The following is a 27,131-nucleotide window of genomic DNA, read 5'->3' on the forward strand; positions in this document are numbered from 1 at the left end:
ACCTCGAGGCTCTTAAACTCAATAACCTCACTAAAGGCCAACACACCATAAACATTCTTAACAATCCTATCAACCTGCGAGGGAACCTTGAGGGATCTTTGAACATGGGTCCCAAGATCCCTCTGTTCCTACACACTGCTAAGAGTCCTGCCATTAACATCTTATTCTGCCTTCAAATTCTAGCTTCCAAAGTGTATCACTTCACATTTTTCCGGGTTGAACTCCATCTGCCACTTCAATCCGGCTGTGCATCCTATCAATGTCCTGTTGTAACCTGCAGCAACCTTCTACACTGTCCACACAACCAACCTTCGTGTCATCTGCAAGCTTACTAACCCACCCTTCCACATCCTCATCCAAGTCATTTATAGAATTCAAGGAGCAGGTGTCCCAGAACAGATCCCTGCGGAACACCACTGATCACCGACCTCCAGGCAGAATACGCTCCATCTACCACCACCCTCTGCCTTCTATGGGCGAGCCAATTCTGAATCCACATAGCCAAGTTTCCCTGGTTCTCATGCCTCTTGACCTTCTGAGAGAGCCTTACATGAGGAACCTTATCAAGCGCCTCAAGAAAATCCATGTACACTACATCCACTGCTCTACCTTCATCAATATACTTTGTCACATCCTCAAAGAATGCAATCAGGCTCGTGAGGCACGAACTGCCCCTCACAAAGCCATGCTGACTGTCCCTAATCACACTATGCTTCTCCAAATGCCCATAAACCCTGTCTAAGAATCTCCTCCAGTAATTTGCCCACCACTGAAGAAAGACTCACTGGCCTGTAATTCCCAGGGTTATCCCTACTCCCTTTCTTGAACAAAATAACATTTGCCACCCTCCAATCATTGTTCCTACTCCTGTGGCCAATGAGGACACAAAGATCATCTACCCTTACTTCCCGTAATAACCTTGGATATATCCTGTCCGGCCCCGGTGACTTGTCTATCCTAATGATTTTCAAAAGTTCTAGCACATCCTCTTTCTTCACGTTGACATGTCCTAGCGTATCAGCCTGTCGTACGCCATCCCATCAAAAGTCACGGTCTCTCACTGGTGAATACTGAAGCAAAGTAGTCATTAAGGAAGTTCCCTTCCTCTTCCGACCCCAGACACGTTTCCTCTTATTATTGATCGGTTCTACCCTCGCGCGAGTCATCCTCCCATTCTTCACATACGAGTAGAACGCATTGGAGTTTTCCTTAATCCTACTCGCCAGGGCCTTCTCATGCCCCCTTCTAGCTCGCTAAGCCCATTCATAAGCATCCTCCTAGCTCCTTGTACCCCTCCAGAGCCTTCTCTGGGTTTCTAAACCTTAGGTCAGCTTCCTTCTTCCTCTTGACAGGATATTCTACTTTTCTTGCCAATCATAGTCCCATAATTCTGCCATCCTTACCCTGCCTTAATGGAACAAACCTATCCAGAACACCATGCAAGTACTCCCTAACAACCTCCACATTTCCGTTGTGCACTTCCCCAGAACATCTGTTCCCATTTACGCTCCGAACTTCCTGCCTAATAGCATCATAATTCCACCTCCCCCAATTAAATACTTTCCCATATCGTCTGCTCCTATCCCTATCCAAGGCTATGGTAAAGGTCAAGGAGTTATGGTCACTGTCTCAAAAATGCTCTCCCACCGAGAGATCTGAAACCTGATCAGACTCAGTGCCCAGTACTAGATCTAGTATGGCCTCTCCTCTGGTCGGCCTGGCCACATACTGTGTTAGGAATCCCTCTTGGACGCACATAAACCGTGCCACATGTATCCACTTTACAATAAGGAGGTGTCACCCACACTGTCTCAGTAGACGATCCCTCCAGGACTTTTCTTTCTACAGCTGGGATACTGTCCCTGATCAGCAAAGCCACTCCCCCACCTTTTACCTCCCTGTCCCTTTTGAAACAATTACACCCTGGAATATCCAGCAGCCATTCCTGCCCTTGTGACAGCCAAGTCTCTGAAATGGCCACCCCGTCGTATTTCCATGTACCCATGCTCTAAGTTCATCACCCTTGTTCCTAATACTTCTTGAACTAAAGTTGACACACTTCAGCCCATCCAACTGACTGCAATTTTGCCCTTTCAACTGCCTATCCTTCCTCAGTCTTACTGCACGCTGAATCTATTTGTACACAAATGCACTAATCTCTGACCATCCCCCTGCTGAACTCGTTTCAACCCTCCCCAACAGCTCGAACAAACTGCCCGCAAGAATATTGGTCCCCCTCCAGTTCAGGTGGAATCCGTCCCTTTTGTACAGGTCCTACCTTCCCCAGAAGAGATACCAATGATCAACAAATCGGAAACCCTGCCCCAAATCTTCAGCCACGCATTCATCTGCCAAATCATCCTATTCTTACCTTCACTGGCGTGTGGCGCAGGCAGCAATCCAGATATTACTACCCTTGAGGTCCTGCTTTTCAGCTTCCAACATATCTCCCATATTCCTTCTACAAGACCTCATCCCTTTCCCTACTTATGTCATTGGTACCAATATGCACCACGACATCAGGTTGTTCTCCCACCCCTTTAGAATGCTGTGGACCCGATCCAAGACGTCCCCTGACCCTGGCACCCGGGAAAAGACTATCTGGGAGTCTTTTTCACGTTCACATAATCTCCTGTCTGCTCCCCTTACTATTGAACCCCCTGACACTACCGCCCTCCTCTTCCACACAACCAGGCTCAGTGCCAGAAACCCCGTCACTGCAGCTTTCCCCTGGTCTACCACCAACAGTATCCAAAGCGGTAGACCTGTTATTCAGCGAAGCGGCAACAGGGTAGACTGCACCACCTGCCTATTCTCCTTCCTTCCCCTGGCAGTCACCTAGCTACCTGCCTACTGCAGCTTACGGATGAATGTCTCCTTGTAGCTCTTATTCCCTTCTTCCTGTGGAGTCGAAGGTCATCCAGCTGCAGCTCCAGTACGCCAACACGGTCTGTAAGGAGCTGCAGCTGGATGCACCTAGTGCAGATGTAGTTATCAGGGAGACTGGAGGTCTCCCAGAACTCCCACATCTTACAAGATGAACACACACTGACCCCAGAGCCATTCTAACTACTCTAGCCTGGCACTAAAGGGGAAAAAGTCAAAGAAACAAAGAAACTAACAAACTTACTTACTTGCCTCCGCCTCCGCCTCCGCCTCCGCCTCCGCCTCCGCCTCCGCCTCCGCCTCCGCCTCCGGTGCTCCACTCTAACGCGGACCCACTCCAACAATGGCCACTCTACTTATACCTACCTTCCTTTTATTCGCTGCTGTTAATTAGCCAATCAACTGATAACAATTTGCAAATGTGCCTGTTTTAGACTCTTGCAAGATGAAAATCACAAACACACGAACAGGGACTCACTTTTTTTTCAAAGTTCCCGCTCCAAACTTCGCTCCAACTCCCGACTCTGCAAGGTGAAACTTTGAAGAGGTTGGCCATATGTGAGGAGACATTTCTTCATGCAGAAGGGGGCGAATCTTTGGAATTTTCTAACGCAGAGGACTGCGGCTCAGCCACTGAGCTCGTTCTAGAAAGAGATTGGTGGAGATCGCGATACTGGGATCTGGGGACAGTGCTGGAAAATGACGCTGAGGCAGAACGTCATGATGGAGAAGACCCCAGAAACAAAGTTATCCACCGTCTTCTTATTCCTTCTGTTTTGATGTTTCTATCTGCTCCAGATTGAATATGAAGGAAAACAGATTTACACATTTAAATCATCACCATCCTCCCTGTGATAAGGTCACGTTCTGTACTTTTGCAGTTATATTATCAAAGTAATAAGCTAAGTCAACCTCATTCACACTTGAAGCTCGCTTGCTCCTTCTCAACACACGCAAGCACCCTGAAATGCCTTTTTTGCCACTGGAAGGTATTTATCAAAATCATTCTACTTGAACTCCAAAGTGATAAAGAAAAATGTTCTATTTTGTCAAAGCTTTATATTCTATGGAATGTTCTTCGAGATATGAGATTAAAATTGCAAAGAATCTGTCGACAATGACGCCTCGAGGTACTGCTGTTGGGCCAGGTTTTATCACCAGGCGGCGCAATGGAGCAGCAATGTTGAACTGGGGGAAATGGTTAAATATGACAATATATTCAACGTGCCCAAAGTCGTAACTGTTCAGGAGCCACAACAAAGCAGAGGTAATATGTCAGTTGTCCTATACATCCGCAAGGATGCGCTAATCTTGCGGATGTATAGGACAACTGACATATTTCCTCTGCTCTGCTGGTTTATTGATTATTGATTATTAGTGGCCGAAGTTAAGAAGGAAAGTCATGACTAAATATGCCTTTGCAATGTTAAGTTGCTTCCAAGTTCCAATAAATAACGATTGCAAATCAGACAGACAAATTACCTCTGAGAAAGATGGTCGTGCAGAGGTGCATTTCAAGTCCCACCAGGGTAGCCGCAGTCGAATGTAAATCCAGATCAGCATCGAAATTGAGAATAAAGTCAGCCAGTTAGTTCTGATAGTGGCCGTGAATACAGGGGGAAGAACCCAAAAGGTATGGCGTAGTGGATGAATTGGTCACCGTCAAAAGCATTCGGTGTGCAGGGGAATGGTAGAATCTGGGTGACGGCGTATTTGATGGGAGTGTGTGGCGACAAACTGGATCAGGATAGCGTTAGTGTAAATGCGTGCGCGATCGTCGGAGCAGGCTCGGTAGGCCGAAAGGACTATTTCTGTGCTGTATCTCTCCATGGACCAGTGGACTATTTGGTTAAATAGATTTAAAGAGATACGTATAAAACATACATGGAGCTGGCCTCGATGCTCTGTAGAAATTTAATATAGAACATAGAACAGTACAGCACTGTGCAGGCCTTTTGACTCACGATGTTGGGCCGATCTTGATGCTAATTTATACTAAATGTCCTTCTCCTGTGTATCATCCATGTCCCCCCATTCCCTTCATATTCATGCGTCTAACTAAACGCCTCTTAAATTCCACCAAACTGTCTGCTTCCACGACCACCCCGGTAACCCACTCCAGGCACTTACCACTCTCTGAGTAAAAACTTCCCCCTCACGTCGCCTTTAAACTTTGCCTCTCTCACCTTAAAATCGCGTCCTCTGGTATTTGACACTTCTACCCCAGGGAACAGATTCTGACTATCTGCCCTGTCTATGCCTCTAATAGTTTTAAAATCAGGTCTCCCCTCAGCCTCCGACGCTCTGGGGAGAACAATCCAATTTTGTTCAATGTTTCCCAATAGCTCATGTCCTCTAATCGAGGCAGAATCCTGTTGCATCTCCTCTGCATTTAGATTTTTTGCGTCTTCCAACCACGTTGACGAAACTACACTTTATTCAACATCTATGATATTGGAGCAAAAAAAAAACAAACTGCTGGAGAAACTCAGCAGGTCGAGCACCATAATGTGTGAGAGGGGTGGGGTGGAAGTGGTGATCCGGATGCAGCATCTGCCCCCTAAATAATTCCTTTCTCCCACAGATGCTGCCCGACCAGCTGAATGCCTCCAGCACTTTGCTTTCGCTCCAGATTCCAGCATCTGCAGTCTCTTGCGTCTTTAGCTGTAATATTGGCTCAGATTTTCTTTCTCCAGGGGCACAGTCTACTAGCTGGTCATGTCCCACAGTCCCGCTGTTTCCAACACTTTAATACTCCTTTGACTGTACAGTCACCCTCCAATTGGTCCAATAACCCATCCAACTGGAAGTAAGATATTCTTCATAAGTAAGCAGTCACATTTCCCAGGGGAAAAAAAACCGAATCCCTTTGGCCAACAGCACCCATTCAGAAACTGACCCTGCCCTGCTCTAGTCCTCCGGGAAAATGTAAGGCAGAACAGACTGTGAAAATGGTGGGAAGGTTAACGAGGAACGTGATCTTTAAAGAAGGAACATGTACACGAAGCGGAAGAATTCTACTGTTGGGATTGATAAACCATCGTTTGTCATTACTTGACGAAATTGTACCAAAATATCCACCAAGTTTTATGCATCTGGCCACAGACTTTTACATCAATTGGACTCAAAATCAAGAGAAGCGGATCAGTTGGGCTATACGGTGTTACTCAACACCAATCCCTACCCCTACATCATTGTTAGGTGCAGAATAAGATGGATAAGCCATCAGCATTGTCATGCCAATGGTGTCATATATCGAAGGAACCGACAGCTCACTGAGGCAGTTACCACAGGGAAGCATTAACAAAATTGTGTACCTCCCTGAGCAAATTTGTGTTCAACTTTTGCTTCTACGTTCAGACGAAATGATGGACTCGATCATTTACAAATAGAACATTTTAATATCAGAATGCAATACTTTAGGTTGATGTATAAGCAAGTACGTCCGTGTGATCCGGAATAATTAGTAGCAATGTCAGGAGTGCCAACCAGAGGATACCCGTAAACCTTCTGAATTCAATAGTGTCCCAACGTGTTTGCTTTGATGAAGTAGGAAGGGAGATGGTCAATGCCTTTAGCTGGTACAAAGAAAAATATAACTTTAATAAAAATTTATTACAAAGCCTGTCATTACACAAACCTGCCCGTATACAAATAACCTTTCACCGCAAATGTTGCATGGTCAGGTTAATAACGGCAGGACCGAATCCATATTGTACCAGCCCCTGTCAGATGGTATCAACACGAATTTCTCAAATCGAAAGCGACTTATGACAGTACAATTTCAGCAGGAGACAGACGTCCGGGGAGGAATTTCCAGCATGTTTGTTTTTCTGGGGTTTTGTGGATAGATTGGGGACGCAGTAAAATTACGTCCACACCCTCCCCGCCTGTCGGACATAAAGAAAAGAACGTTAGCTCAGAGGCAGCCCAAATATCGTAAGCAACTTATGATGTTAACTGGCGAATCCGTTCTTGCAGATTGGACAGAGAGGTGCAGTTTTTTGATAGTGGCGAGACAGGTAGTCAGGGTGGCAAAGAAGGCTTTGGGACGCTGGCCTTTATCGTTCTGGATATTGAGACAAGGCATTGGTAAGGCCACATTTAGAGTACTCTGTGCGGTTCTGGTCGCCCTCCTAGAGGGAGGACGTCATCAAACTCTAAAAGGTACACAAAAGATTCACAAGGATATTGCCGGGATTGGAATGTTTGAGTTAAAAGGAGAGACTGGGTAGGCTGGAGCTTTTTCCCCTGGAGCGGAGGAGGCTCAGGGTTGACCTTACAAAGTCATGACAGCCATCGATAAGGTGAACAGGCAGTCTTTTCCCCAAGGTAGGACAGCCCAGAAGTAGAAGGCATGCGTATGAAGTGAGAAGGGAAATATCTAAATGGGAACCTGAGGGGCAACTTTTCACACAGAAGGTGGTGAGAAAATGGAACGGGCTGGCAGAATAGGTAGGAGAGGCTGGTACAGTTACAGAGTTTAAAATACATTTGGACAGGTACATGGGTAGGAAAGGTTTAGTGGGAAATGGGCAAATGCAGACAAATGGGACTGACTCAATTAGGCAACTTGGTCGTTCTGGACAAGTGCTGTGTGACTCTAACGATCACATAGACCTATATTGGACATACAATGCCCATTCAGCCCAACTAGCCCATGTCGACCTCCAATCTTCAGTCAATGATTCACCTGACTCTCCTGATCTTACTTTATGAAAGCGACCCACAATACTTGTCCAATCTCCCCACACGCAACAGAAATGCCCATTGCCGCCTCAGTATTTTTATGTTAACGATATACATCTGCAAACTTCAATTACTCTGGTGGTCCCACACCACGTCAGGACATGGTTCTGTTCAACGTGTTGACGGGAAAGAGTGAATAGTTTGAGACGTACTTTAGTTTCGGTTTCTGAAGAATGCGCAGGCGCCGAGGGCAATGATGACCAGTACACCAACTACAGCGGCAGCGATCCAGGACTTATTTCCATAGTCTTCTAGATCATCTATTTCTTCATGAAAGAAAATAAATGACAATTGTCACAATTTGAACAACCACTACGTATGAGACAACGTTAATCCAAATATATTTCCCCATGCATTAGTTAAGAAAATTGAGATTTCGTATCATAAGCAGAGATAGAAGGAAGCTGACACTATAAAACAATGGCTGATCCAATGCTTCAACTCTCTGATCTCTCTCTTACATCTGTCAGTATCACTCCTTCGTAATGAATTCAAAAGAGTTAAATCACAGTGTTAAGAAATCGATCCTTTTCTCATTACACAGCGCCCAGTATCGTATTCCCTGACATTGACCCCCCTCACTGCGAAGTCTCTGTATTATGGTGCGAACGTTAAACATGTCAGTCTGTCATTTCAGTCCATCTGGGCGACTTATATGTTCTCTGTGAGATCACTCCTCGTTTCTTCAAACGCCAAGGGTATCACCATTTCTACCTCAATCTCTCATCACAAGACATCCTCTCTTCCTAGTTCATTCGTGGTGCACAGAGTAAGATAACTGAACAATAAAGAAGACCCCTTCATAGTTCACCATGAAAAGTTTGGGTTCCTTAGTTTTCATGTTACAGGGTTACAACCCCGGGTCCCATGTCTCCCAAAGAGTGTGAAGCAATTGAATGAAATACCACAAGACCATAAGATATAGGAACAGAGTGAAACCATTCGGATCATCGAGGCTGCTCGGCCATTCAATCATGGCTGATTACTTAAACCCAATTCTTACTCTTTCTCGTCACCATTAACCCCTTACCATTCAAGAACCGATCAATCTCTGCCTCAAAAATACCCGATAACTGGACCTTCGCAGGCCTTTGTAGCAAGGAATTTGCCTTGCAATCGATAGGATGGAAATGCTCACTTTTAAAAAATAATTTAATTAGTTTAGCGTCGTTAAATGCACGTGAAACCACCCTATCCACGCAATGTACTAATCCCCTCCCTCACTTTAAACTCTCCGTAGTGCCCTGCCAAAAATGCATGAGGAGGCCAAACCAGTCACCATATACGTGCCTTTGGGAAATATAACTACTTAGGGGAAAATCACTGTTCTGGACGTTTTCCATCCGACTTCTTTTTAAAATTTGATTAGGTTTCTCCTTCTATCACGCTTACCGGCACTAAATTCCGGACACCACACACACTGAATAAAAGAAATTCCCCAATCTTTGGTCTCATTATTTAGTCGGAGGCAGGTCAGAGGAGGTTCACAACGTTGATTCCGGAGATGAAGAGCTTAGCTTCTGAGGAGAGATGGTGTCGCCTGGGACTACACTCACTGGAATTCAGAAGAATGAGAGGGGATCTTATGGATAAATAAAATGATGAAAGGGATCGAAAAGATAGAGGCAAGGAGGTTGTTTCCACTGGTAGGTGAGACTAGAACTATGGAGCATAGCCTCAAGAATCCTGGGAGTAGATTCAGGAAGGAGATGAGGAGAAACTGCTTTCCCCAGAGAGTAGTGAATCTGTGGAATTCTCCGCCCAGGGAAGCAGTAGAAGCTACTTCATCAAATATATTTTTCATAGTTGGGAAATTAAGGGTTGTGGGGAAAAGGCAGGTCGGTGGAGCTGAGTCCACCGCCAGATCAGCCATGATCCTATTGAATGGCGGAGCAGGCTCGACAGGCCAGATGACCTCCTCCTGCTCCTAGTTCTTATGTTCTTATTTTAAACTGTTGTCTCATAGTTTTTGAACGAAGGGAAATCTGAGCCTCTTATAATTAAAATGAATAGGTTTATGAGTAAAAACACAAAAATGGTGGTGTTCGTGATCCCATTTACCTTTGGATTCAACCACAGAAGGTAATTGCTTGAGGAGGGGTGAGTGTTTTAGCGAGGCTGGAGGTAATGTCAATTCATACAGCATGAAGACCACTCAGCCCATCTGATACCTTCCGGCTCTCGACAGAGTAACCCCACCAACCGATGACACAAAACGAATTATTCTCTTACACTGGCCCTTCAACGCCCATTTGGATATGAGACTTGCCTATATTGGGTTGCAATCTACAGGCGCCAATTCAGCTAGCAGCAGGTCTCCGGAAACTAGAAAACTTGGCGGAAACCCACAAAGTCATGGAGAGAACGTGCAAACTTCATAAAGATATTCCCGAGGTCTTGATCCACGTACTTGTGGAGGTGCCGGCTCCAGCTGCCGATTGCTCGTAAAATTACGTCGGTTTTGCTTCGTGTTACACAGAGGAAGGCAAGATAGCTTCGCAAAGATATAACCCAGTTTATGTTGGCTCAAAAAGTCATTAATACTCATCTCGGTCGAGCTCTAAATTGTCAACTGTTATTTGGCATTGAGCGAACATTGCACGCACAGAGAATTCAGTGTCAACCAATAAGGAGCAACTTCCGAGACGGCGACAAATCGCCATGCTCGTGCTTCAAAAGATTCAATGACCTACGGACCTGCATGGAATATACAAACTTATTTCTCCACTACGGTGGTAGAGGTTAACGGAGTTGACTATGGATTTCAGGGCAACAGAGGAAAAGCTTGCACGCTCTCCCCGAGACATTCCCCGGGTTCTGTAGTTTCCTCTCAGCTCGCTAAAGATGTGCTGGTTGGAGGGTTTATTCGCCACTCAGAATTACCCTTAGTGTCTAGATGAGAAGTACAAATTGAGGCCACTGTCGGGAGAGTGAAATGGATTTAGTGTAAGATAAGTTGAAATGGGTGCTTGATGGTGGGAGGGCACGAGGTACGCCAAAGGTCTCTTTTCCCATGCGTGAGAGTCTTCCACTCAACGACAAGGATTTTCCAATGAATCCCTGGTCTGATGTTCCCTGAGTCCTTATTTGGATATCGGGAGACATGCCACAAATAATGCGTCAAATTACAAAAGAAAGTGAGGCAGGGATTCCACATATTCTAACCCAAAATTAAACCCAAAGCATTCGACCACAGCGAGTAAAATGTATATTTGCACAATTTAGAGATAGAGTTGTACAGAATGGAAACATATTCTGGCCCCCTGTGTCCATGCCGATATCAAGGACCAATCCATACTATTCCATTCTGGAGCACTCGGTCTACAGACTTCTAACGAATGGCGTCCCAAGTACTCGCGCGAATACTCTTGAACGTGGTTGGAGGACCGGTCTCCATCATCTACTAAGGCAGTGAGACCCAGATTTTAATCAAACCCTGCGTGAAAAAAATCTTCAAATCCCCTCTACTTCTCTCACCCCTTACCTTAACCCAACCCCCTGCTTCTCGACATCTTTGTTAAAGGTAACGGTTGCATATCTCTATCCTATCTATGCCCTTTATGATTTTGTTTACGTCAGTTAGGTCCCCCATCAGTCTTCTCCACCCAAGGAACACAAACCTAGCAGATCCAGTCAGTCCTCGGAAGCTGAAACTCTCCATTCCAGGCAACACTCTGAAAGACATCCGCTGTAACCTCTCCAGTGCAATCCTTCCCATAGTGTGGTAACCAGAACTCTACACAATGTTCTGGATGTGGCCCAGATAATATATTTCATGCTCTTATATTCCATGACCCAGGTAAACGAAGGCATGTACAGTATATCAAATGCCTTCTGAACCACCTTGCCTATCTATGAAATTGCCTTGGAAATGTACACGAGTGTTCATCTATTCCTCGGTATTCCCTGAAGTTCCTATTATTCATTGTATTTCATTAAGCCTTAATAGTCCTCACAAAATGCATCGTGCCCATATTTCAACCGCATCGCCGAGACAGCAACAATTTCATAATCTCAGGTGTTAATCTGCCCAATACATCGCGGGCACGTCCCTCCCCACCATCGGTAGTATCTACAGGAGGCGCTGCCTCAAGAAGGCTACATCCATCATCAGAGTTCCCCACCATCCGGGCTATGCCATCTCCTCGCAGCTACGATCGGACAGGAGGTACAGAAGCCTGAAGTCCCCACACCACCAGGTTCAAGAACAGTTGGTTCCCTCCAACTATTCGGTTCTTGAAACAACCGGCAAACCCCTAATCACGACAGTAGCAATTCTCTGACGACTTTGTTTACTTTGCACGAAAATGGACTTTTTTTGTTGTAATTGTGTTCGTTCTTGTAAAGATTGTGTATATTTGATGCTTACTTCATGTTTTTCTTGTGAACACTGCTTATCTGATGTTATGTGCCTGTGATGCTGCTGCGGGTTTTTTCGTTGCAGCTGTGCACACATGGAAGAGCATATGGTATTAAACTCGGATTTGACACCTTTCGTTCATCTACCTGACTTGATCGATTCCTTGTGTTACAATATATGCAATCCAGTCTTCCTTTATCCCCACGTACCATGGCATGTCTATACATGCTCTCCAGACATTTAATATAATTTCATGATTTTCAGAACATTTAGCCATTTACCTGACAGGAATACTTGTACTGATTTCTGTTTGATGAGATTGGTTTTGCTGTTAGAGGTCTCGCAAGTATAATTTCCTGTGTTATTCCGGTGGAGGTTGACGATAATCAGCTGCTCCTCGTTATCCTTCAGCGAGTTTCCGTTGAAAAACCAATGAACTTTTGAAGCTGGAAATGACGATGCTTTACACGTGAGTGTAATATTTGATCCACGATGAAATGTTGATTCTTTGGGACTCATTACTATCTGGGGTTCGTCTGGACCATCTGCAACACGTCAAGGCATTAACAAATTAACAGACTCAAAGGCAAATTTGTCCAGTATGCACGGAACTGAGAATTTTTAGGTGATGCCTTATAGAATCATTGGTTGGACATTGTGCCAGCTCAGCACATCACAAAAGCCTGCCTCCCCTCCATGGATTCTGTCTATAATTCTCTCTGCCTCAGTAAAGCAGCCAGCATAATCAAAGACCCCACCCACCCCGGACCTTCTCCCTTTCCCCCTTCCCATCGAGGAAAAGATACTAAATTCTGAAAGCATGTAACACCAGGCTCAAGAACAACTTTTATCCCGCTGTTATAAGACTACTAAGCAGTTCCCTAATAAGATAAGATGGACTCTTGTCCTCACAATCTACCTCGTTACGAACTTGCAGCTTGTTTACCTGCACTGCACTTTCTCTGTTTTTGTTGCACTTTATTCAGCATTCTGTTATTGCAGAATAACATTCTGTTATTGCATTCTGTTATTGCCTACTACTACCTCAATGCACTGTGTAATGAAATTATCTCTATGGATGGCATGCATGACAAGCTTTTCACTGTACCTCGGTACATGTCACAGTAATAACCAATTCCAATTCCAGGCCTCCTATCATTTTGCACAACTAGGTTATATTTTCCCTCAGTGTCCTTTGCTCTAAGTAGACACCCTGGACTATTCAATCAAATCAAATATTAAACCAATCAATGCAGCAAACTCAGTTTAAGAATTGACGAATTAATCAGTTAACAATTAATTCGATGGTACGCTGTCATTTCTGAAATCAATCGATCAGCTATTATCTACGCTGTTTACCTGCCACACATTTGGTAAACTGGAATATTGCCAACACTGACCACAATAAACAGAGACCAAGTGGAATTGTATTGTTTTGATAATATCGATATAGTTCATGGTGTCAAAGGTGGTCAGCATGAATGCAAAATGATTTCTCCACGCAAAAAAAAAATGCACGTGGCAGTTTTTTGAGAGAGTGAACTAACAGCAGGATTCGATAGATTTTCAGAGATTTAGCGAACCCGAGGTGAGGACAGGGACATCACGCTAAGAAGAAACAAAAACACAGCCACGATTATGTTGAAGGGCGGAGAATCAGTTAACGCCCAGATGAAATTGAGTGCGGCTGTCGAACAAGGAAGAGTGGGAGGGGTTTCGGAGTAGGGGTGGGGCAGATTGCGGTTGCAGGACGTGCGACGATCTGACCACAAGACCATGTTGCATCCCGGGACGCTCTGTAGACGATTGATATTTGATTTTTATTGGTGGGGGACATGGGTTTATGGAGTGGGCGTCACTCGGCAGCCAATACGCCGTATGCGCCTTTGGAGGACCCTCAAAATGCTTGTCCCGCGCCCCAGAATGTTCCCTGAAACTGGCTTCAACAGAAATGAACAGCGCGCCCAATAAGCCCACCCATTGTCTAACACTGACTGCCTGCTTAATCTCGGATCAGAGTGAAGCACAATAAAAACACAACACGCAGCTCGGATGGAGCACTATTCGGGACTTACAGTAAACTGTTAGCTGGAACAGTTTGCTCACTTTCCTGCCGAGGAGACCTTCCGCCTCACAGGAGTAGTTCCCGGTGTCGTTTCTATTCACTTCCGTGATCGTTAACGTTTTATTTCCATCCGACAGATTTGCGTTCTCGCTGTGCCGGAGTGGGCGGTAGTCCTTTTTCCACAGGATGGAAACCAACCGACCAGACACGTCACAGGTGAGGGTCACGTTTCGTTGTGCTCTATCGGTTCCCGGGAACTCGATGTAATTTTGGGTACGGAAATGCCTTCGGATGGAGAAATGAAAACAAATCAGAACTTCAGTTCATTTCACGCAATGATCGGGTTAATTCTGCTCCAAGTGTATGGAGTGACGTACGGCGAAGTGTTGGAGACACAAGAAATTGCAGCTGCTGGAATCTGGAGCAACACACAAGCTACCGGAGGAACTCAGCGGGACGAGCAGCAACTGTGGGAGGAAGGAATTGTCCACGATTTGATTCGGGAATCAGCAAAGTGCTGGTATTTTCATCACTTCATAAATTACAATCCAAACGAAAATGAATTTCCACAAAACATAAGACATAAGAGAAGGAATAGCCCGCTTCGTGTCCAATTAGATCTCAGCTGATTAGACTTCCTTGTCCGATCCTCATAATCCTTGCCTCTCCTCTGCCCCAACACCTTCACTCGCTTTCTGGAGGTGAGAACGGCAACGATTCAGCAACACAAATGCCCCCCTCATAGAGTCACATAGCAATACAGCACAGATACAGGCCCTTCGGCCCAAAGAGCCCATGCCATCCACTGTACACACCCAGCCAGTTCCCATTTCCTGCGTTCGGCCCATATCCCTCCAAGCCCCGCCCCTCCATGAACCTACCCAATGGCTTTATAAATGGACACTTTACCTGCCTTAACCACTTCCTCTGAGAGCTCATTCCATATTTTCACCACGCTCTGAGTGAAAAGGTTGCCCCTCAGGTCCCTTTTAAATCTTTCCCCTCTCACCCTAAACTTATGTCCCCTAGTTTTGGACTCCCCTACTCTGTGGAAAAGACAGTTACATTCCACCTTATCTGTGCCTCTCATAACTTTAAACACTTCCATAAGTTCGCCCCTCGTTATCCTAGTTCCAAGGAATGAAGACTGACCTTAACCAATCTCTTCCTATAACCCAGGCCCTCTAGTCCTGGCAACAATCTTTCCTGCACTCTTTCCAGTTGAACCACGTCTTTCCTGTAACAGGGCGCCCTGTCATCTCCATGCTTATTGCAATTCTGTTTCATAATATTGAATATCATGATGTAGAGCCGGTGACGGGAAGTGGGGGTGGACGTGAGAGTGCGAGTTGGACCCCCCCTCCCAATAAGCACCATGAATAATGAACCAATTTTCAAAGCGAAACGCAGTGATGTCAATGCATGATGTTTAGGCTCACTGAGTGCAAATCCAGTTCAAGAACTAAAAAGCCGAAACTTAGATCTATAACTGCGTGGAAAACCGAGACTCCAAATTAAGTAGAGATGATCGTATAAAATTTATAATCAAATGAAAACGAATGCTAGATTATTTCCTCTTTATCCATAGATGCCGCCTTCGCGTCCCTGTCTTGGGTTATGTTTACATATAACGGTAACAGCCCATTTAAAAGCAGACCGCTTGCCAAATCAGCCATTCTATTTTAAGGCCATTCCACAGCCTTCAGAGCGACAGATTGATTTTAGCTCAACCTTGCTATTTGTAGCAGAGCAGTATTGCACAATATCTCCGTCAGTTTGGTCCGTAGTTACTTTAAACTGTCCTTCAGTTTGGCACGGATGGCAAACGCTTTTGTTGATAAATTACATTGGAATTTAGGACATTATTGCTTTGAATCCCACATTAGATTACAGCACAAAGCAGTCACCATTAGGGGCAACACAGTGGCGCAGCAAGTAGAGCAGCTGACCCACAGCTCCAGCGACTCGGGTTCGATCCCGACCTCTGACGCTGTCGATGTGGAGTTTGCACGTTATCACAGTAACAGCGTGGGTTTCCCCCGGGTTCTCCTGTTTTCTCCCACATCCCAAAGATCTGCCGGTTGGGAGGTTAATTGCCAAATGTACATTGATAAAATTAATGGTCACAGATTTGTTTTCCCGGGGAAAGGAAGTCTAAAACTAGAGGGCAGGTGTTTAAGATGAGAGGAAAAGATTTAAAACGGCAACTTTTTCACACAGAGGTTGGTGGGTATATAGCACGTCCAGCCACAGTAAGCGGTAGGGGCGGGTACAATAACAACGCAGTTACAATTTTTAAAAGACATCTGGAGAGGTGCACGGACGGAAAAGATTTGGAGCGAATAGGGCCAAATGCAGGTAGATGGGGACATCTCAGTAAGTCATCTTGGTCAACGTGGACGAGGTGGGCAGAAGGGCCTGTTTCCGTGTTGTGTAACTGTATGGACTCTATGACCATTCTGTGTAGGTTGGTGGCGGGGCAGGATGTTAAGAAATGATAGGTTAAATGTGACTGATTGGACTGCTCTGAGAGCATAAATTTGGTGGGTCGAATATGCTCCTTCTGTGTCACAAGGAAACATGAGCACGGAAAATATGACCATGTCTAACGTGGGTATGTAATGCCTTTAGTTGAGTGAATTTAAGTTTAAATTCCTCTAACGGATTGGATCAGACATTTCTGTTAAGCAGAGTCTTATATGCAAAAGTATGAGCTAATTGCTAACTTTACTTAAATTAGAAGAGACCTGTTGCTCTGTTTATAACTATTTACGGACGACTACCTGAAATGGCTGGGAATTCAACTTTATAAGATCCTCTTAATTTTGCAAAGCAACACTCCCCTGCCAGCTGGATACTTCGTCATGGAACTCTTTAGCTAAACAAAACCAAACAAACAGCTGGAATTGTTCACCGCAGCCGTAAATGTCTGACAGGCAACACTACATTGGACAGAGAGGCTGATTTCCTAATTTAGGTTTTAGCAAAGATTTTGGCAAAGTGCCGGGAACTTAATGCTCAGGTTCAAAAATAAGGTGCAGATGTTGGAACTGAAAAATCAGTGAAGAGCATGAGTGAATATTGGACGACATCTCTGTACCAATCTTAGCTATGAAGCTGTCCTGGGAATTTAACTGCTTGGAATGCAACTGATCCTAAACTTGGAACGAGACATGAAATCTAAGTCTGAGGGGCAGAGACTTACTCATAAGTTCAAAGAGCAAAATGATGGGAACCCACAAGGAAAAATTGCAGAGATTTGGATGAAATGATTCACGCGAACACATGCAAAACAATGGAAATAGGGAAAGATGATGAATGGCAGTGAGCAATGCACGGAATCCGGAGATTTGAGAATGCTGATAAACCATCAGAAAACCCACAGTAATGAGGGCAAATCTTGCTCTGGGAACAGCCAGTGAAATGGATCACAAATCCAAGGAGGTAATTCCGGCACAGTTTATCTTTGGACACATTTTGTTTCCATTTTCAACAAGGGTATAGTTTCAATTATAATAGAAACAGAGAAACGTACAGCACAGGGACAAGCCCTCCGTCCCATATGTTGTGCTGAACTAATTCAACTAGTAATTAAATTCTGAACTGAGCTTATCTATCCTGCCTACACAATGTTCATATCCCTCCATTCTCTGGAGATGCATGTGCCTATCTAAGAACCTCTTCAACTCTATTGTATCCGCCGCCAACCCCAACCCCGGCAGCGCATTCCAGGCACCCGCCACTACTCTGTGCAAAATACTTGCCCCGCATATCTCCTTTGAACTTACAACTCTCACGTTAAATAATGCCCTCCAGTATTAGAGCATTCGACCCTAGAAAAAGATACCAACTGTCTCCTCTATATATGTCCCTTATAATCTTATAAACCTCTATAAGGTCTCGCCACAGCCTCTGACTCTCCAGAGAAATCAACTTTTCCTTATTGCTCATACCCTTTAATCTGGGGAGCATCCTGTTAAACATCTTCTGCACCCTCTCCAAAGCCTCCACACCTTTCCTTTAATGAGTCGACCGGAACTGAATTCAATAAAACACACAAAAAAAGCTGGAAATACTCAGGCAGGTTAGAACAATTCTATGACCTGAAACGTTAGTTCTGCATCTCTTCCCAGAGACTCGCCCTGATCCCTGAGCATTCCCAGCATTTTACGCTTTTATTTTAGATTTCTGCCATCTGCAGTTATTTTTTACTGTCACACATACGTTTCATTAGCTTTGTCCCTCACATTTGTAAACAAAATAACTGTCAGCTCTTAATTAGTATCCTTCCCTGATTGCAGTTGAACTGACCTGCCCTTCTCGCCACTTCATTGAAGTGCCAGTCACATTCTGAGGGTCTGGTGTCGCACATCAGCAACACTGGTCACGAACAGTAAAGGTCCTTCCCTGAGGAATACGGTAGAACCAATGATATTGTTGGACAAACCGCTCGGTTGCTTCCGAAAATCATCGCTGCTCCGACAACTTTAATGTAACTGGACTGAAGTAACAATAACTGAAAATAATTGCTTCAGCTCCCATTGTTCCATTTTTATGGACTCCTTTGGGCATGAAAGAGACCATTCGGACTATCAAGTCCGTGCTGACTCACGGTGAAAGTATATTTCCTCACTAATTTTCTCCCCACTTTCCAATCAATTTTACCACCTCCCATGTACTTGGAGGAATTCACGGCGGCCAATTAACCTACCAAGCGGCACCTACTTAATTCTTCCCACATTCTCATCAATCGACAGCCCCCCCCCCCCCACCCTGGATTTACCCTGATCCACACAACTAGGAGCGATTTACAGCGGCCGATTAACCCACCAATATCCGCACAGTTTTTTGGATGTGGGAGGAAACCGGTGCACCCGTAGTTACAGGGAGAACTTGCAAACTCCACACACACACACACACACACACACACACACACACACACACACACACACACACACACACACACACACACACACACACACACACACACAGACGGAGGACCGAAACTGAGTCTCTGAAGCATCGAGGCAGCTGGTCCACCAGCTTCACCACTGTATGTACGTTGGGATACACGACAATGTTGAAGATCTGGCCAGTGCAGGAATCATGGAATCAAGGCATAGAAGGAAGACATTTGGCACGTCATCTCTGCGCTCGTCGAAGAAGAGAACACTAACCCCATCCTGTGTCCACACTGAAATAGCAGCCCGCAAGTTCAGAACTCTTTTAAGTACACGTCCAGACCTTTCTTAAATGTGACGAAAGTTTCTGCCTCTATCACTACCCCCAGACCTCTGCCACCTTCTGGGCGAGTAAAACATCTTTCCTTGTGTCCTTTGACAATACCCACTGTTTTTGACCTTTCTTCTGTGTCCTACATATTTATCCTGACCTCTGACGATTTTAGAAAATATGAAAACCTCCTCTCAGCCTTCCCTACTACAAAGGAAACATTCCTAGCTTATCGAATCTTCCTTCGCATCTTCAGTTGTCCAGTTCCTGCATCATTCACTGCCCTTTCTCCAGTGTAATAACATCTTTATAGAGATCAGAACTGATTAGCTGCCGCCCTTACAAAGTGAGTTATGATGCAGCTAAAGCATGTTGGGCCATTTCAGAGATCATTTGCACTGCCACAGGCCTGGAATCAGTTATGCGCCAGACCAGCAAGCACGATAGTTTTCCAGAGACGGTGAGCGAAACCATCGTTTTGCAATGGCGCCTGGAATGGGCGAGAGTCTGGTGATCCACTCCTGTCAGTGTTGAGCCACAGGCCACGCTGAAACATGACATTTCGCAGACTGATCTAACTCACCGATATGCTTGGACATAGCACATGCCCATGAAAGAACAGAGTAATATTCTAATGGCAGGCAGGAGGGTCCAGAAGCCTGAAGTCTCACAACGACCGGGTTCAGAACAGATACCACCCTTCAAGCATTCGGGTTTGAACCAACCGGCAAACTCTAATCACTAGCAATTTAGCAACACAGCGACCACCTTGAACACTTTGCTCCTTAAATGTACTGTTTTTGTTCTAAATTGTGTTTTTGTAAAAAATGTGTATAATTAATATTTAATTTATGGCTTTCTTGTGAATGCCACCTACATGATGCTATGAGCCTGTGATGCTGCTGCAAGTAAGATTTCCATTGCAACCTGTGCAGACTGTACCTGTTGTTTTGACCATAAACTCGACTTTGGCTTCGACTTGTCTTTAGGTACGGAACCATGTCACACTCATTCTTATGTACTTTCTACGTTGAAACAATAACAAGACGACTCCAGCCTTTAAGAAGTCCCATACCCTCAATTACATAACAATGGACCACACTGATTGGCTGTTTAAATAAACCTGACCATCTAACAGCCTCTCCTCTTTCCCCCTACCCTCTCTCCCTCTTCTCCCTCCTCTCCCATCTTCTCTCTCTCCTGTGTCTATCTATCTGTCTATCTATCTATCTATCTATTTATGTCTCTCTCCTCTCTCTCTCCCTAATGGTTTTCTTTCCCCATCCGACCAACCTTAATACACAAACCAGATGTTTATTCTGAAGAAATAACTATAACAATGGCAGGATATAATACTTCTGAAGAGTCCAGATAAGAAGGTAATAACTGATTGTCAGTTACCATCGTAAACAAGGGACGTGTGTTTAGTTCAGGAAAGTAGAGTTGAATTGAAAGGATATTACAATGAGAGAGGAGGCAGGAAGGCCTGAGTGGCCTGTTCCTGCCCCTGTTTTGGTTGTTCTTACTCTCATCTGTGGAGGTGTTAACGCACTATGCCATTTTCATTGCATTCTCTGAAGTGCATTTTTGTCAAACTGTTATTGTTAAAGTTAAAACATATACTTTCTGCATTTTGTGAACTCTGACAAGTGAAAAAATCCCCATTGATTCTTAATAGATGAAGAGTTAAATTCTTACCGTTTGCAACAATTAGCTTTGTTGTCTCGGCGGATATTTTGGTGCGGTTGTTATAAGCACGACAGGTGTAATTCCCAAAGTCAGTAATTTTAGTCATATTGGATAACAAACAAAGCTGTTGACTTTCATTCCAAGACTGTCTCCATTTAGTAGCCATTCAAAGTTCAGCAGGTGGAAACGAATCCGCAGTGCATTGAGTATAAGATTCGATTGACAGTATATGTTTCTTTCTTGTCTTCGCTAGTAATCTTCAGTGCATACGGTCCCATCTAAAGTGACGTAATGCGCAGTTACAGTTTAAGAGACAGAGAAAGAAACATTGCAGCGCAGGAACAGGTCTGTTAGTTCACTATGTTATGCCGAAATAACTAGCCATGATTGCCTAATTAAAACAAAATTTCTTCTCCCGGCACATTGGCCATATCCCTCCATTCTCTGCATATTCATGTGAGTATCTAAGACCTCTTAAACGCCTCTATCGCATCTACATCCACCACCACTCCTGGCAGAGTATTCCAGGGCACCCATCACTCTCCGTATAAAAACTTGTTCTCAACACATCTCTAAACTTCCCCCTCTCACCTTAGACATTTAGACACTGGGAAAAGGAAACTGTCTGTCTACTCTATCTGTGTCTCTCATAATTTTATAGACCCTCTATCAGGTCTCCCCTCAGCCTCCGTCGCTCCAGAGAAAAAGTCCAAGTTTCTCCAACCTCTCCTCATAGCACATGCCCTCTAATCCAGGCAGCGTCCTGATAAATCTCTTCTGCACCCTCATTCGACATTACTACTGTAATTAATTGTCTAATCAGTTAGAACTGCGTCCAATAAACATTCCACTTAAAGCAACCCATTACCACTTAAATGCATCCAGCTATTGCTAATCATGATATTAGTGGCATTAAACAAAAGAGCAAATTAATGCAAAGCAATTTGGTCACACTTACGAGTTGCTGGATATGCAAGAGACTACCTCAATACAAAGTTTTTGTGTCAACCCAAAACGTGCACGAGGTGCGCACTTCTCCATGGCAACATAACTGCAGGCTATTCGTGGGCATTCATCCCGGCAAATATTGCCTTAGGGAGTTTAGCATCAGTGCCCTTTTGGGCAAGAAAACTTCCAATTAATTCATTTTTACTTTCGTTGTTTCTCAAGGTGTCTTCATGTTCTCATTGCTTTGTCATCCACCGATAGCTTGCATGTAAGATAGATGAGCAGGTTAGTGCTGATGTGGGCACGTGGCTAAATCGAAGGGGGTGACCCTATCCCTCACTCCACATCCTAAGTTCAGAACAATATAAGTTTCTACCAATGCACGGACACGCTCCTTGAAGTCAACATCTCTCCAGCAAGTAGACTCCCATTCGGTTGGAGCGTTGACATTTCATCCACTGAATGTTAATATTAACGCAGCAATGAATGGACATGGTTTTTGGGTGGGGCAGTAATGCTGAGTGTTCGTGATTTGCTTTTGAGGTACCAATCCCCAAGGAGTGTGAAGAATTAAGGAATAAGGTTACCTTTTTGATGAATCGTCAATGAATTTATGTTTTATTGGAAATAATACTGAAGACCAAATGTTATAAATTTAGCCTAACACACTGTCACTAGGGTCTACTGTTAAAAATCAATGTTATTTTCTGTTTCTATAACCAAGTCAAATGGGGTTACGACACAGAACCCGATCTGGATTTTCCTTTTCCTATCTTCAGTCTTGAAGAAGGGTCCTGACTCGAATCGTTGACTGCCTGCTGTTCTCCACGGATGCTGCCTGGCCTGCTGAGCTCCGCCAGCATCATCGTGTTTTTCATCTTTCTGAGACAGAAGGCGGCTGTTTACCCATCGTGTCCATGCTTGCCAAATATGGCTATGTTAATTCACATCCCAGGTCCTGACCCAGAGCCCAACAGCTTTTGGTTCTTCCATGGATTTCTGTCTTCAGAACGCTTTCAGGAACTGACTTCCAGACGACCCCCTCCCGTCCCCTGTTGATTCCTTCACCTCTACTCCGCTAACCCTCCAACCACTTAACTAACATTTCCATCCCCTGGAGTCAGTGATCACTCTGTTTAAGGAAATAAGACCTTCGTAAATTATCTTGATGTCTCATAAACTTGCACATCGTTACTCCGTTCTTATTGCTATACAGTACTGAAATGGCAACATCGTTCTTTCAAATCACATCTTAAATCCTCGCGGTCGAATAATGGTAGCAGAACGCTCTTACTTAATCTGTAAGCACATCAATATTTCAGAATAACAAATTCCATTATCATTGATTTGTACTTACAAGACACGTTTAGAGAAAAGGGGTCGGCTTGTTTCATTGTTAATAATGCTCCATGCCTGGCAACCAGTAAACGCCGACAAAAGATCTTTCGACTGGCGATAGAGTCAAAGTCACATTGTCCGGTGGATAATTCGTATTCATGTAACGGCGTCGGGCCGAACCCAGTCATGTGCTTTACATCGCCGGTAACTGTGCAAGTCCAGCGTCCACTGTGTCATTGCGTTCGACAGGGTAAGGAACGTCTGTGGTAACTATGGCTTCGAAACTGGCTCTGGAAGATGAAATATACGTGATATTTTCTGCTTTATATAGTTTTTGTGCAACACATTGAGACGATAAGTTTGCATAACATTGAATAGCTCAAGACATTTTAAGCATACTAATTATACAATTAATAATAATGAATTTAATCCGGCATTTGGGGAAAATAATTGCAACAATCTGGAAACGGTGGGGGGATTGGACAGTCACCATAACTTCACAGATGAACGATGTGAAAAGTGTCGATGAGCTCTGCAGTCGAGTTAACATTGGGTCCAGAGTAAGTGCTGGGGCAGATGACAGCAGCCTCCGCAAGCGTGTAGGCTTCCAGAAGCGCCTCAGTGAAAGATGTGGCGAGGCTGCGGTGCAGCTCAGGCCACCAACAATGATTACCGGTGGGCCAGAATGAGGGAATGATAGGTGAGGAAGAGGATCAGAGGTGGATTCCCTTCTGTTCGAATCACATAGAAGGACAACAGTCACTTGGATGAGGTTCATTGAGGGTGAAGGAGAACGTAGAATGGATGTAACAGCACGTTCCAGTACTTCAGATTGGGACGAGAACTGGAGAAGAGTCTGGCACTTTGCGAGGATCGGGGAGGAATTAACATTGATTTTATTTGGAAGGTGGGATGACAAACAGATTTGACGAGACGGGACGGGAGAGTCTGAGAATATGGTGGAGGTAAGTGCTCTCACAACATTCATTACATATCTGGACAAGCATTTGAATCGCCAGTGTGCTGGTCCATTGGATTAGTATAGCTGGGCACTTAATGGTCTGCATGGATATGGAGGGCCGAAGGGCCAATTTCTGTGTTGTTGGAATTCTACGACCCCTATAAGGAACTTAAGTACAACGGAACCTGCTATATTTCAATCCTACTCCTCTCCACACGTTGCAGGCATTTTGGAGTTAGAGCCAGAGAACAATACAGCCCGGACATAGGCCCTCCAGCCCAACCAGTCCCATGCCGACCACCCAGAGAGTCCCAATATCCTGGTTCGGCCCCCATATCCCTTCAAGCCCCGCCCTTCATGTACCTATCTAAATGGCTTCTTAATTATACTATTGTACGTGCGTCAACCACTCCCTCTGGCAGCTCTTTTCCATGTGCTCACCATCATCTAGGTGAAAAGAAATTCCCCTTTTGGTCCTTTTAAGTCTTTCCCCTCTCACACGCTAAACCTATGGCCCCCTAGTTTTGGACTTCCCTACCCTGGAAAAAAACACTGTTACCATCCACAGATCCCTTGTTCTCGACATGTTATAATTTGTTTTCGATTTACAACCGAACTGGTATGTACCCTTACCTATCACCACCAAGTTTCTTCGTTGATGTGACTTTATGCCGGTCATATTATTGTAGGCCTGACACGTGTAATTGCCACTGTGATTTCGACGAACGTCTACAATGTCGAGTGTTGGTCCCCTCTGATCCAGCGGTGCATCGTTGAAAAACCACTCAAACTCGGAAGCGGGACGGACTGCGCAGAGCACTCGAAAGTGACATTTGTTCCCAGTATAATGTCTTCATCCGATGGTTTAACGGACAATTCTATCTCTTCTGGTCCATCTATAATAAGTGAAAACGGTAAGCTCACATTGACAACATTGGAATCCTTTATTCAGTTAGGCAAAAAATTACTTATACATTCCTCAATGAAACTAATTACAAGGTATGAAGAACTTTCATTTGTTTGATGCTCTTAACGTTATAATGCAATTTGGCAGAATACTTGGAATTTCTGATGGGTATTTGTTTCGTTTTTAGTGTACACTGTGGTTTGTGGTTATTCCGTCTTGGGAATTTCCTGCGCTTTGTAATATTCAACACCAGCTGTGCCACTTAGATAAGTTCCAGCTTCTTTCAAGATACTATGAGTGCTAGGCTCTTAAAGGTTGAAAAAAGGTACCCTTGAGCCAAGACGTGAAAACAATATACACTGCCTTACCCCACTTCCACCGAGATATCACCTTGTTGTCGCATCTCTAAGCGATTGGAATGGGGGCAGTTCATATCAGACGATTCCAACGTGAAATACATGAACGTCGAACAGTACAGCAACAGGAATAGGACCTTCGGCCCACAATGCCCGCGCCGAACACGATGTCGATTTAACTAAATCTCTTCTGCCTGTACATGACCCATATCCCTCCATTCCGCATATTAATGTGACTACCAGCCACTTAAACACCATTACAATATCTGCTTCATCTGGCAGCCCCTTCCCGGCACCCACTATTCTCTGTATTCATTAAATCCGCCCCGCCATCTTCAATGCATGTCCTCCAGTGTTAGATATTCCTAAATTATGAAAAAGACTCCGAGGATTTACTCCATCTGCCCTCACATAATCTCACAAACTTCACTCCCCTCAGTCTCCAACGCTCCAGAGAAAGCAACACCAAGTTAATCCAAATTCTCCTTAGCGCTGACACCCACTAATCCGGGCAGCATCCTCGGCAACCTCTTCTGCATCCTTTCCAAAGAATCCACATCCTTCCTGTAACGGGGCGATCAGAACCGCACACGATACTCCAAGTATAGCTGAACGGAAGTTTTATATAGCCATAACATGAATTCCTGCCTCTTATGCTAAAGCCCCAACCAATGAAGGCAAGAATACCATCTGCTTCTGATCTTATCATGCTATCTCCTTTCAGTGAGCTATAGATTTCGATCCCGAGATCCCTCTGTACATTGATGTTGTTTGGGCTGTTAGGGTCCTCGCATTACCTGTATACTTTCTCCTTATATTAGACCACCCAAAGTGCAAACACCTCAGATTTGCTTGGATTGATCTCCATCTGCCATTTCTCCGCCCATATCCTGCAGCAGATTTATACTCTGCTGTATATTTGGGCAGCACTCTGCACTGTCCACGGCTCCATCAATCTTTGTGTCGTCTGCAAACGTACTAACCCACCCATCAGCATTTTCATCCAAGTCATCCAAGTCATATACGTCACAACAAGAAACCCCAGCACTGATCTGTGTGGGACACCACTGGTCACCGTTCTTCAGGGCACCAATGCTCATACAAGAGGGCATGGCTTTAAGGTAATGGGTGGGAAGTTCAAGGGAGATGTCAGACGGAGGTTTTCACCAGAGAGTGGTAGGTGCATGAAGCGCTGCCTGGGGTGGTGGTGGAGGCTGAAACGTTGGTCAAGTTCAAGAGATTGTTAGGTAAGCACATGGAGGAATTTTAAGTAGAGGGGGTATGTGGAAGGAAGGGTTAGATAGTCATAGGCGTGGTTAGAAGGTCTGCATAACATGGTGGGCGAAGGGCCTGTATTGCGCTGTATTGTTCTATGGTTCTATAGTTCTATGTTTCACCAGAGTAACACCTTTCCACCACTGCCCTCTGCCTTCTGTCAATTCTGAAGCCAAACTGCCAGATTTAAGATCCAATGCATCTTAATCTGTTGATAAACCTATCATCAGGGAATTATGCCTCGATGAAGTCCACGTAAACAACATCCACCCACTATCCTCCTCAATTATTTTCGTCACTTCCTCAAAAAACTCAACCAAGTTTGTACGACCTGACCAGCCCTGAATAAACCCACGCTGACTGTT

The 27,131-nt window shown here is 44.7% G+C and overlaps 1 protein-coding gene across 1 annotated transcript; it reads right to left on the reverse strand.

Moving 5' to 3' along the window:
* Positions 1 to 6,267: 6,267 nt before the first annotated feature.
* On the reverse strand, positions 6,268 to 25,595 carry LOC127587147 (carcinoembryonic antigen-related cell adhesion molecule 5-like). Its single transcript, XM_052045340.1, has 5 exons — positions 25,504 to 25,595; positions 14,071 to 14,345; positions 12,277 to 12,540; positions 7,788 to 7,901; positions 6,268 to 6,776 (listed from the first exon to the last, which is right to left on the reverse strand). Exons 1-4 carry the CDS (start codon positions 25,593 to 25,595, stop codon positions 7,789 to 7,791), a joined length of 744 nt encoding a protein of 247 aa, XP_051901300.1. The 3' UTR covers positions 6,268 to 6,776; position 7,788.
* Positions 25,596 to 27,131: the final 1,536 nt, after the last annotated feature.

This window comes from Pristis pectinata, chromosome 39, assembly GCF_009764475.1.
Source record: "Pristis pectinata isolate sPriPec2 chromosome 39, sPriPec2.1.pri, whole genome shotgun sequence".
Lineage (NCBI taxonomy): Eukaryota > Metazoa > Chordata > Chondrichthyes > Rhinopristiformes > Pristidae > Pristis > Pristis pectinata.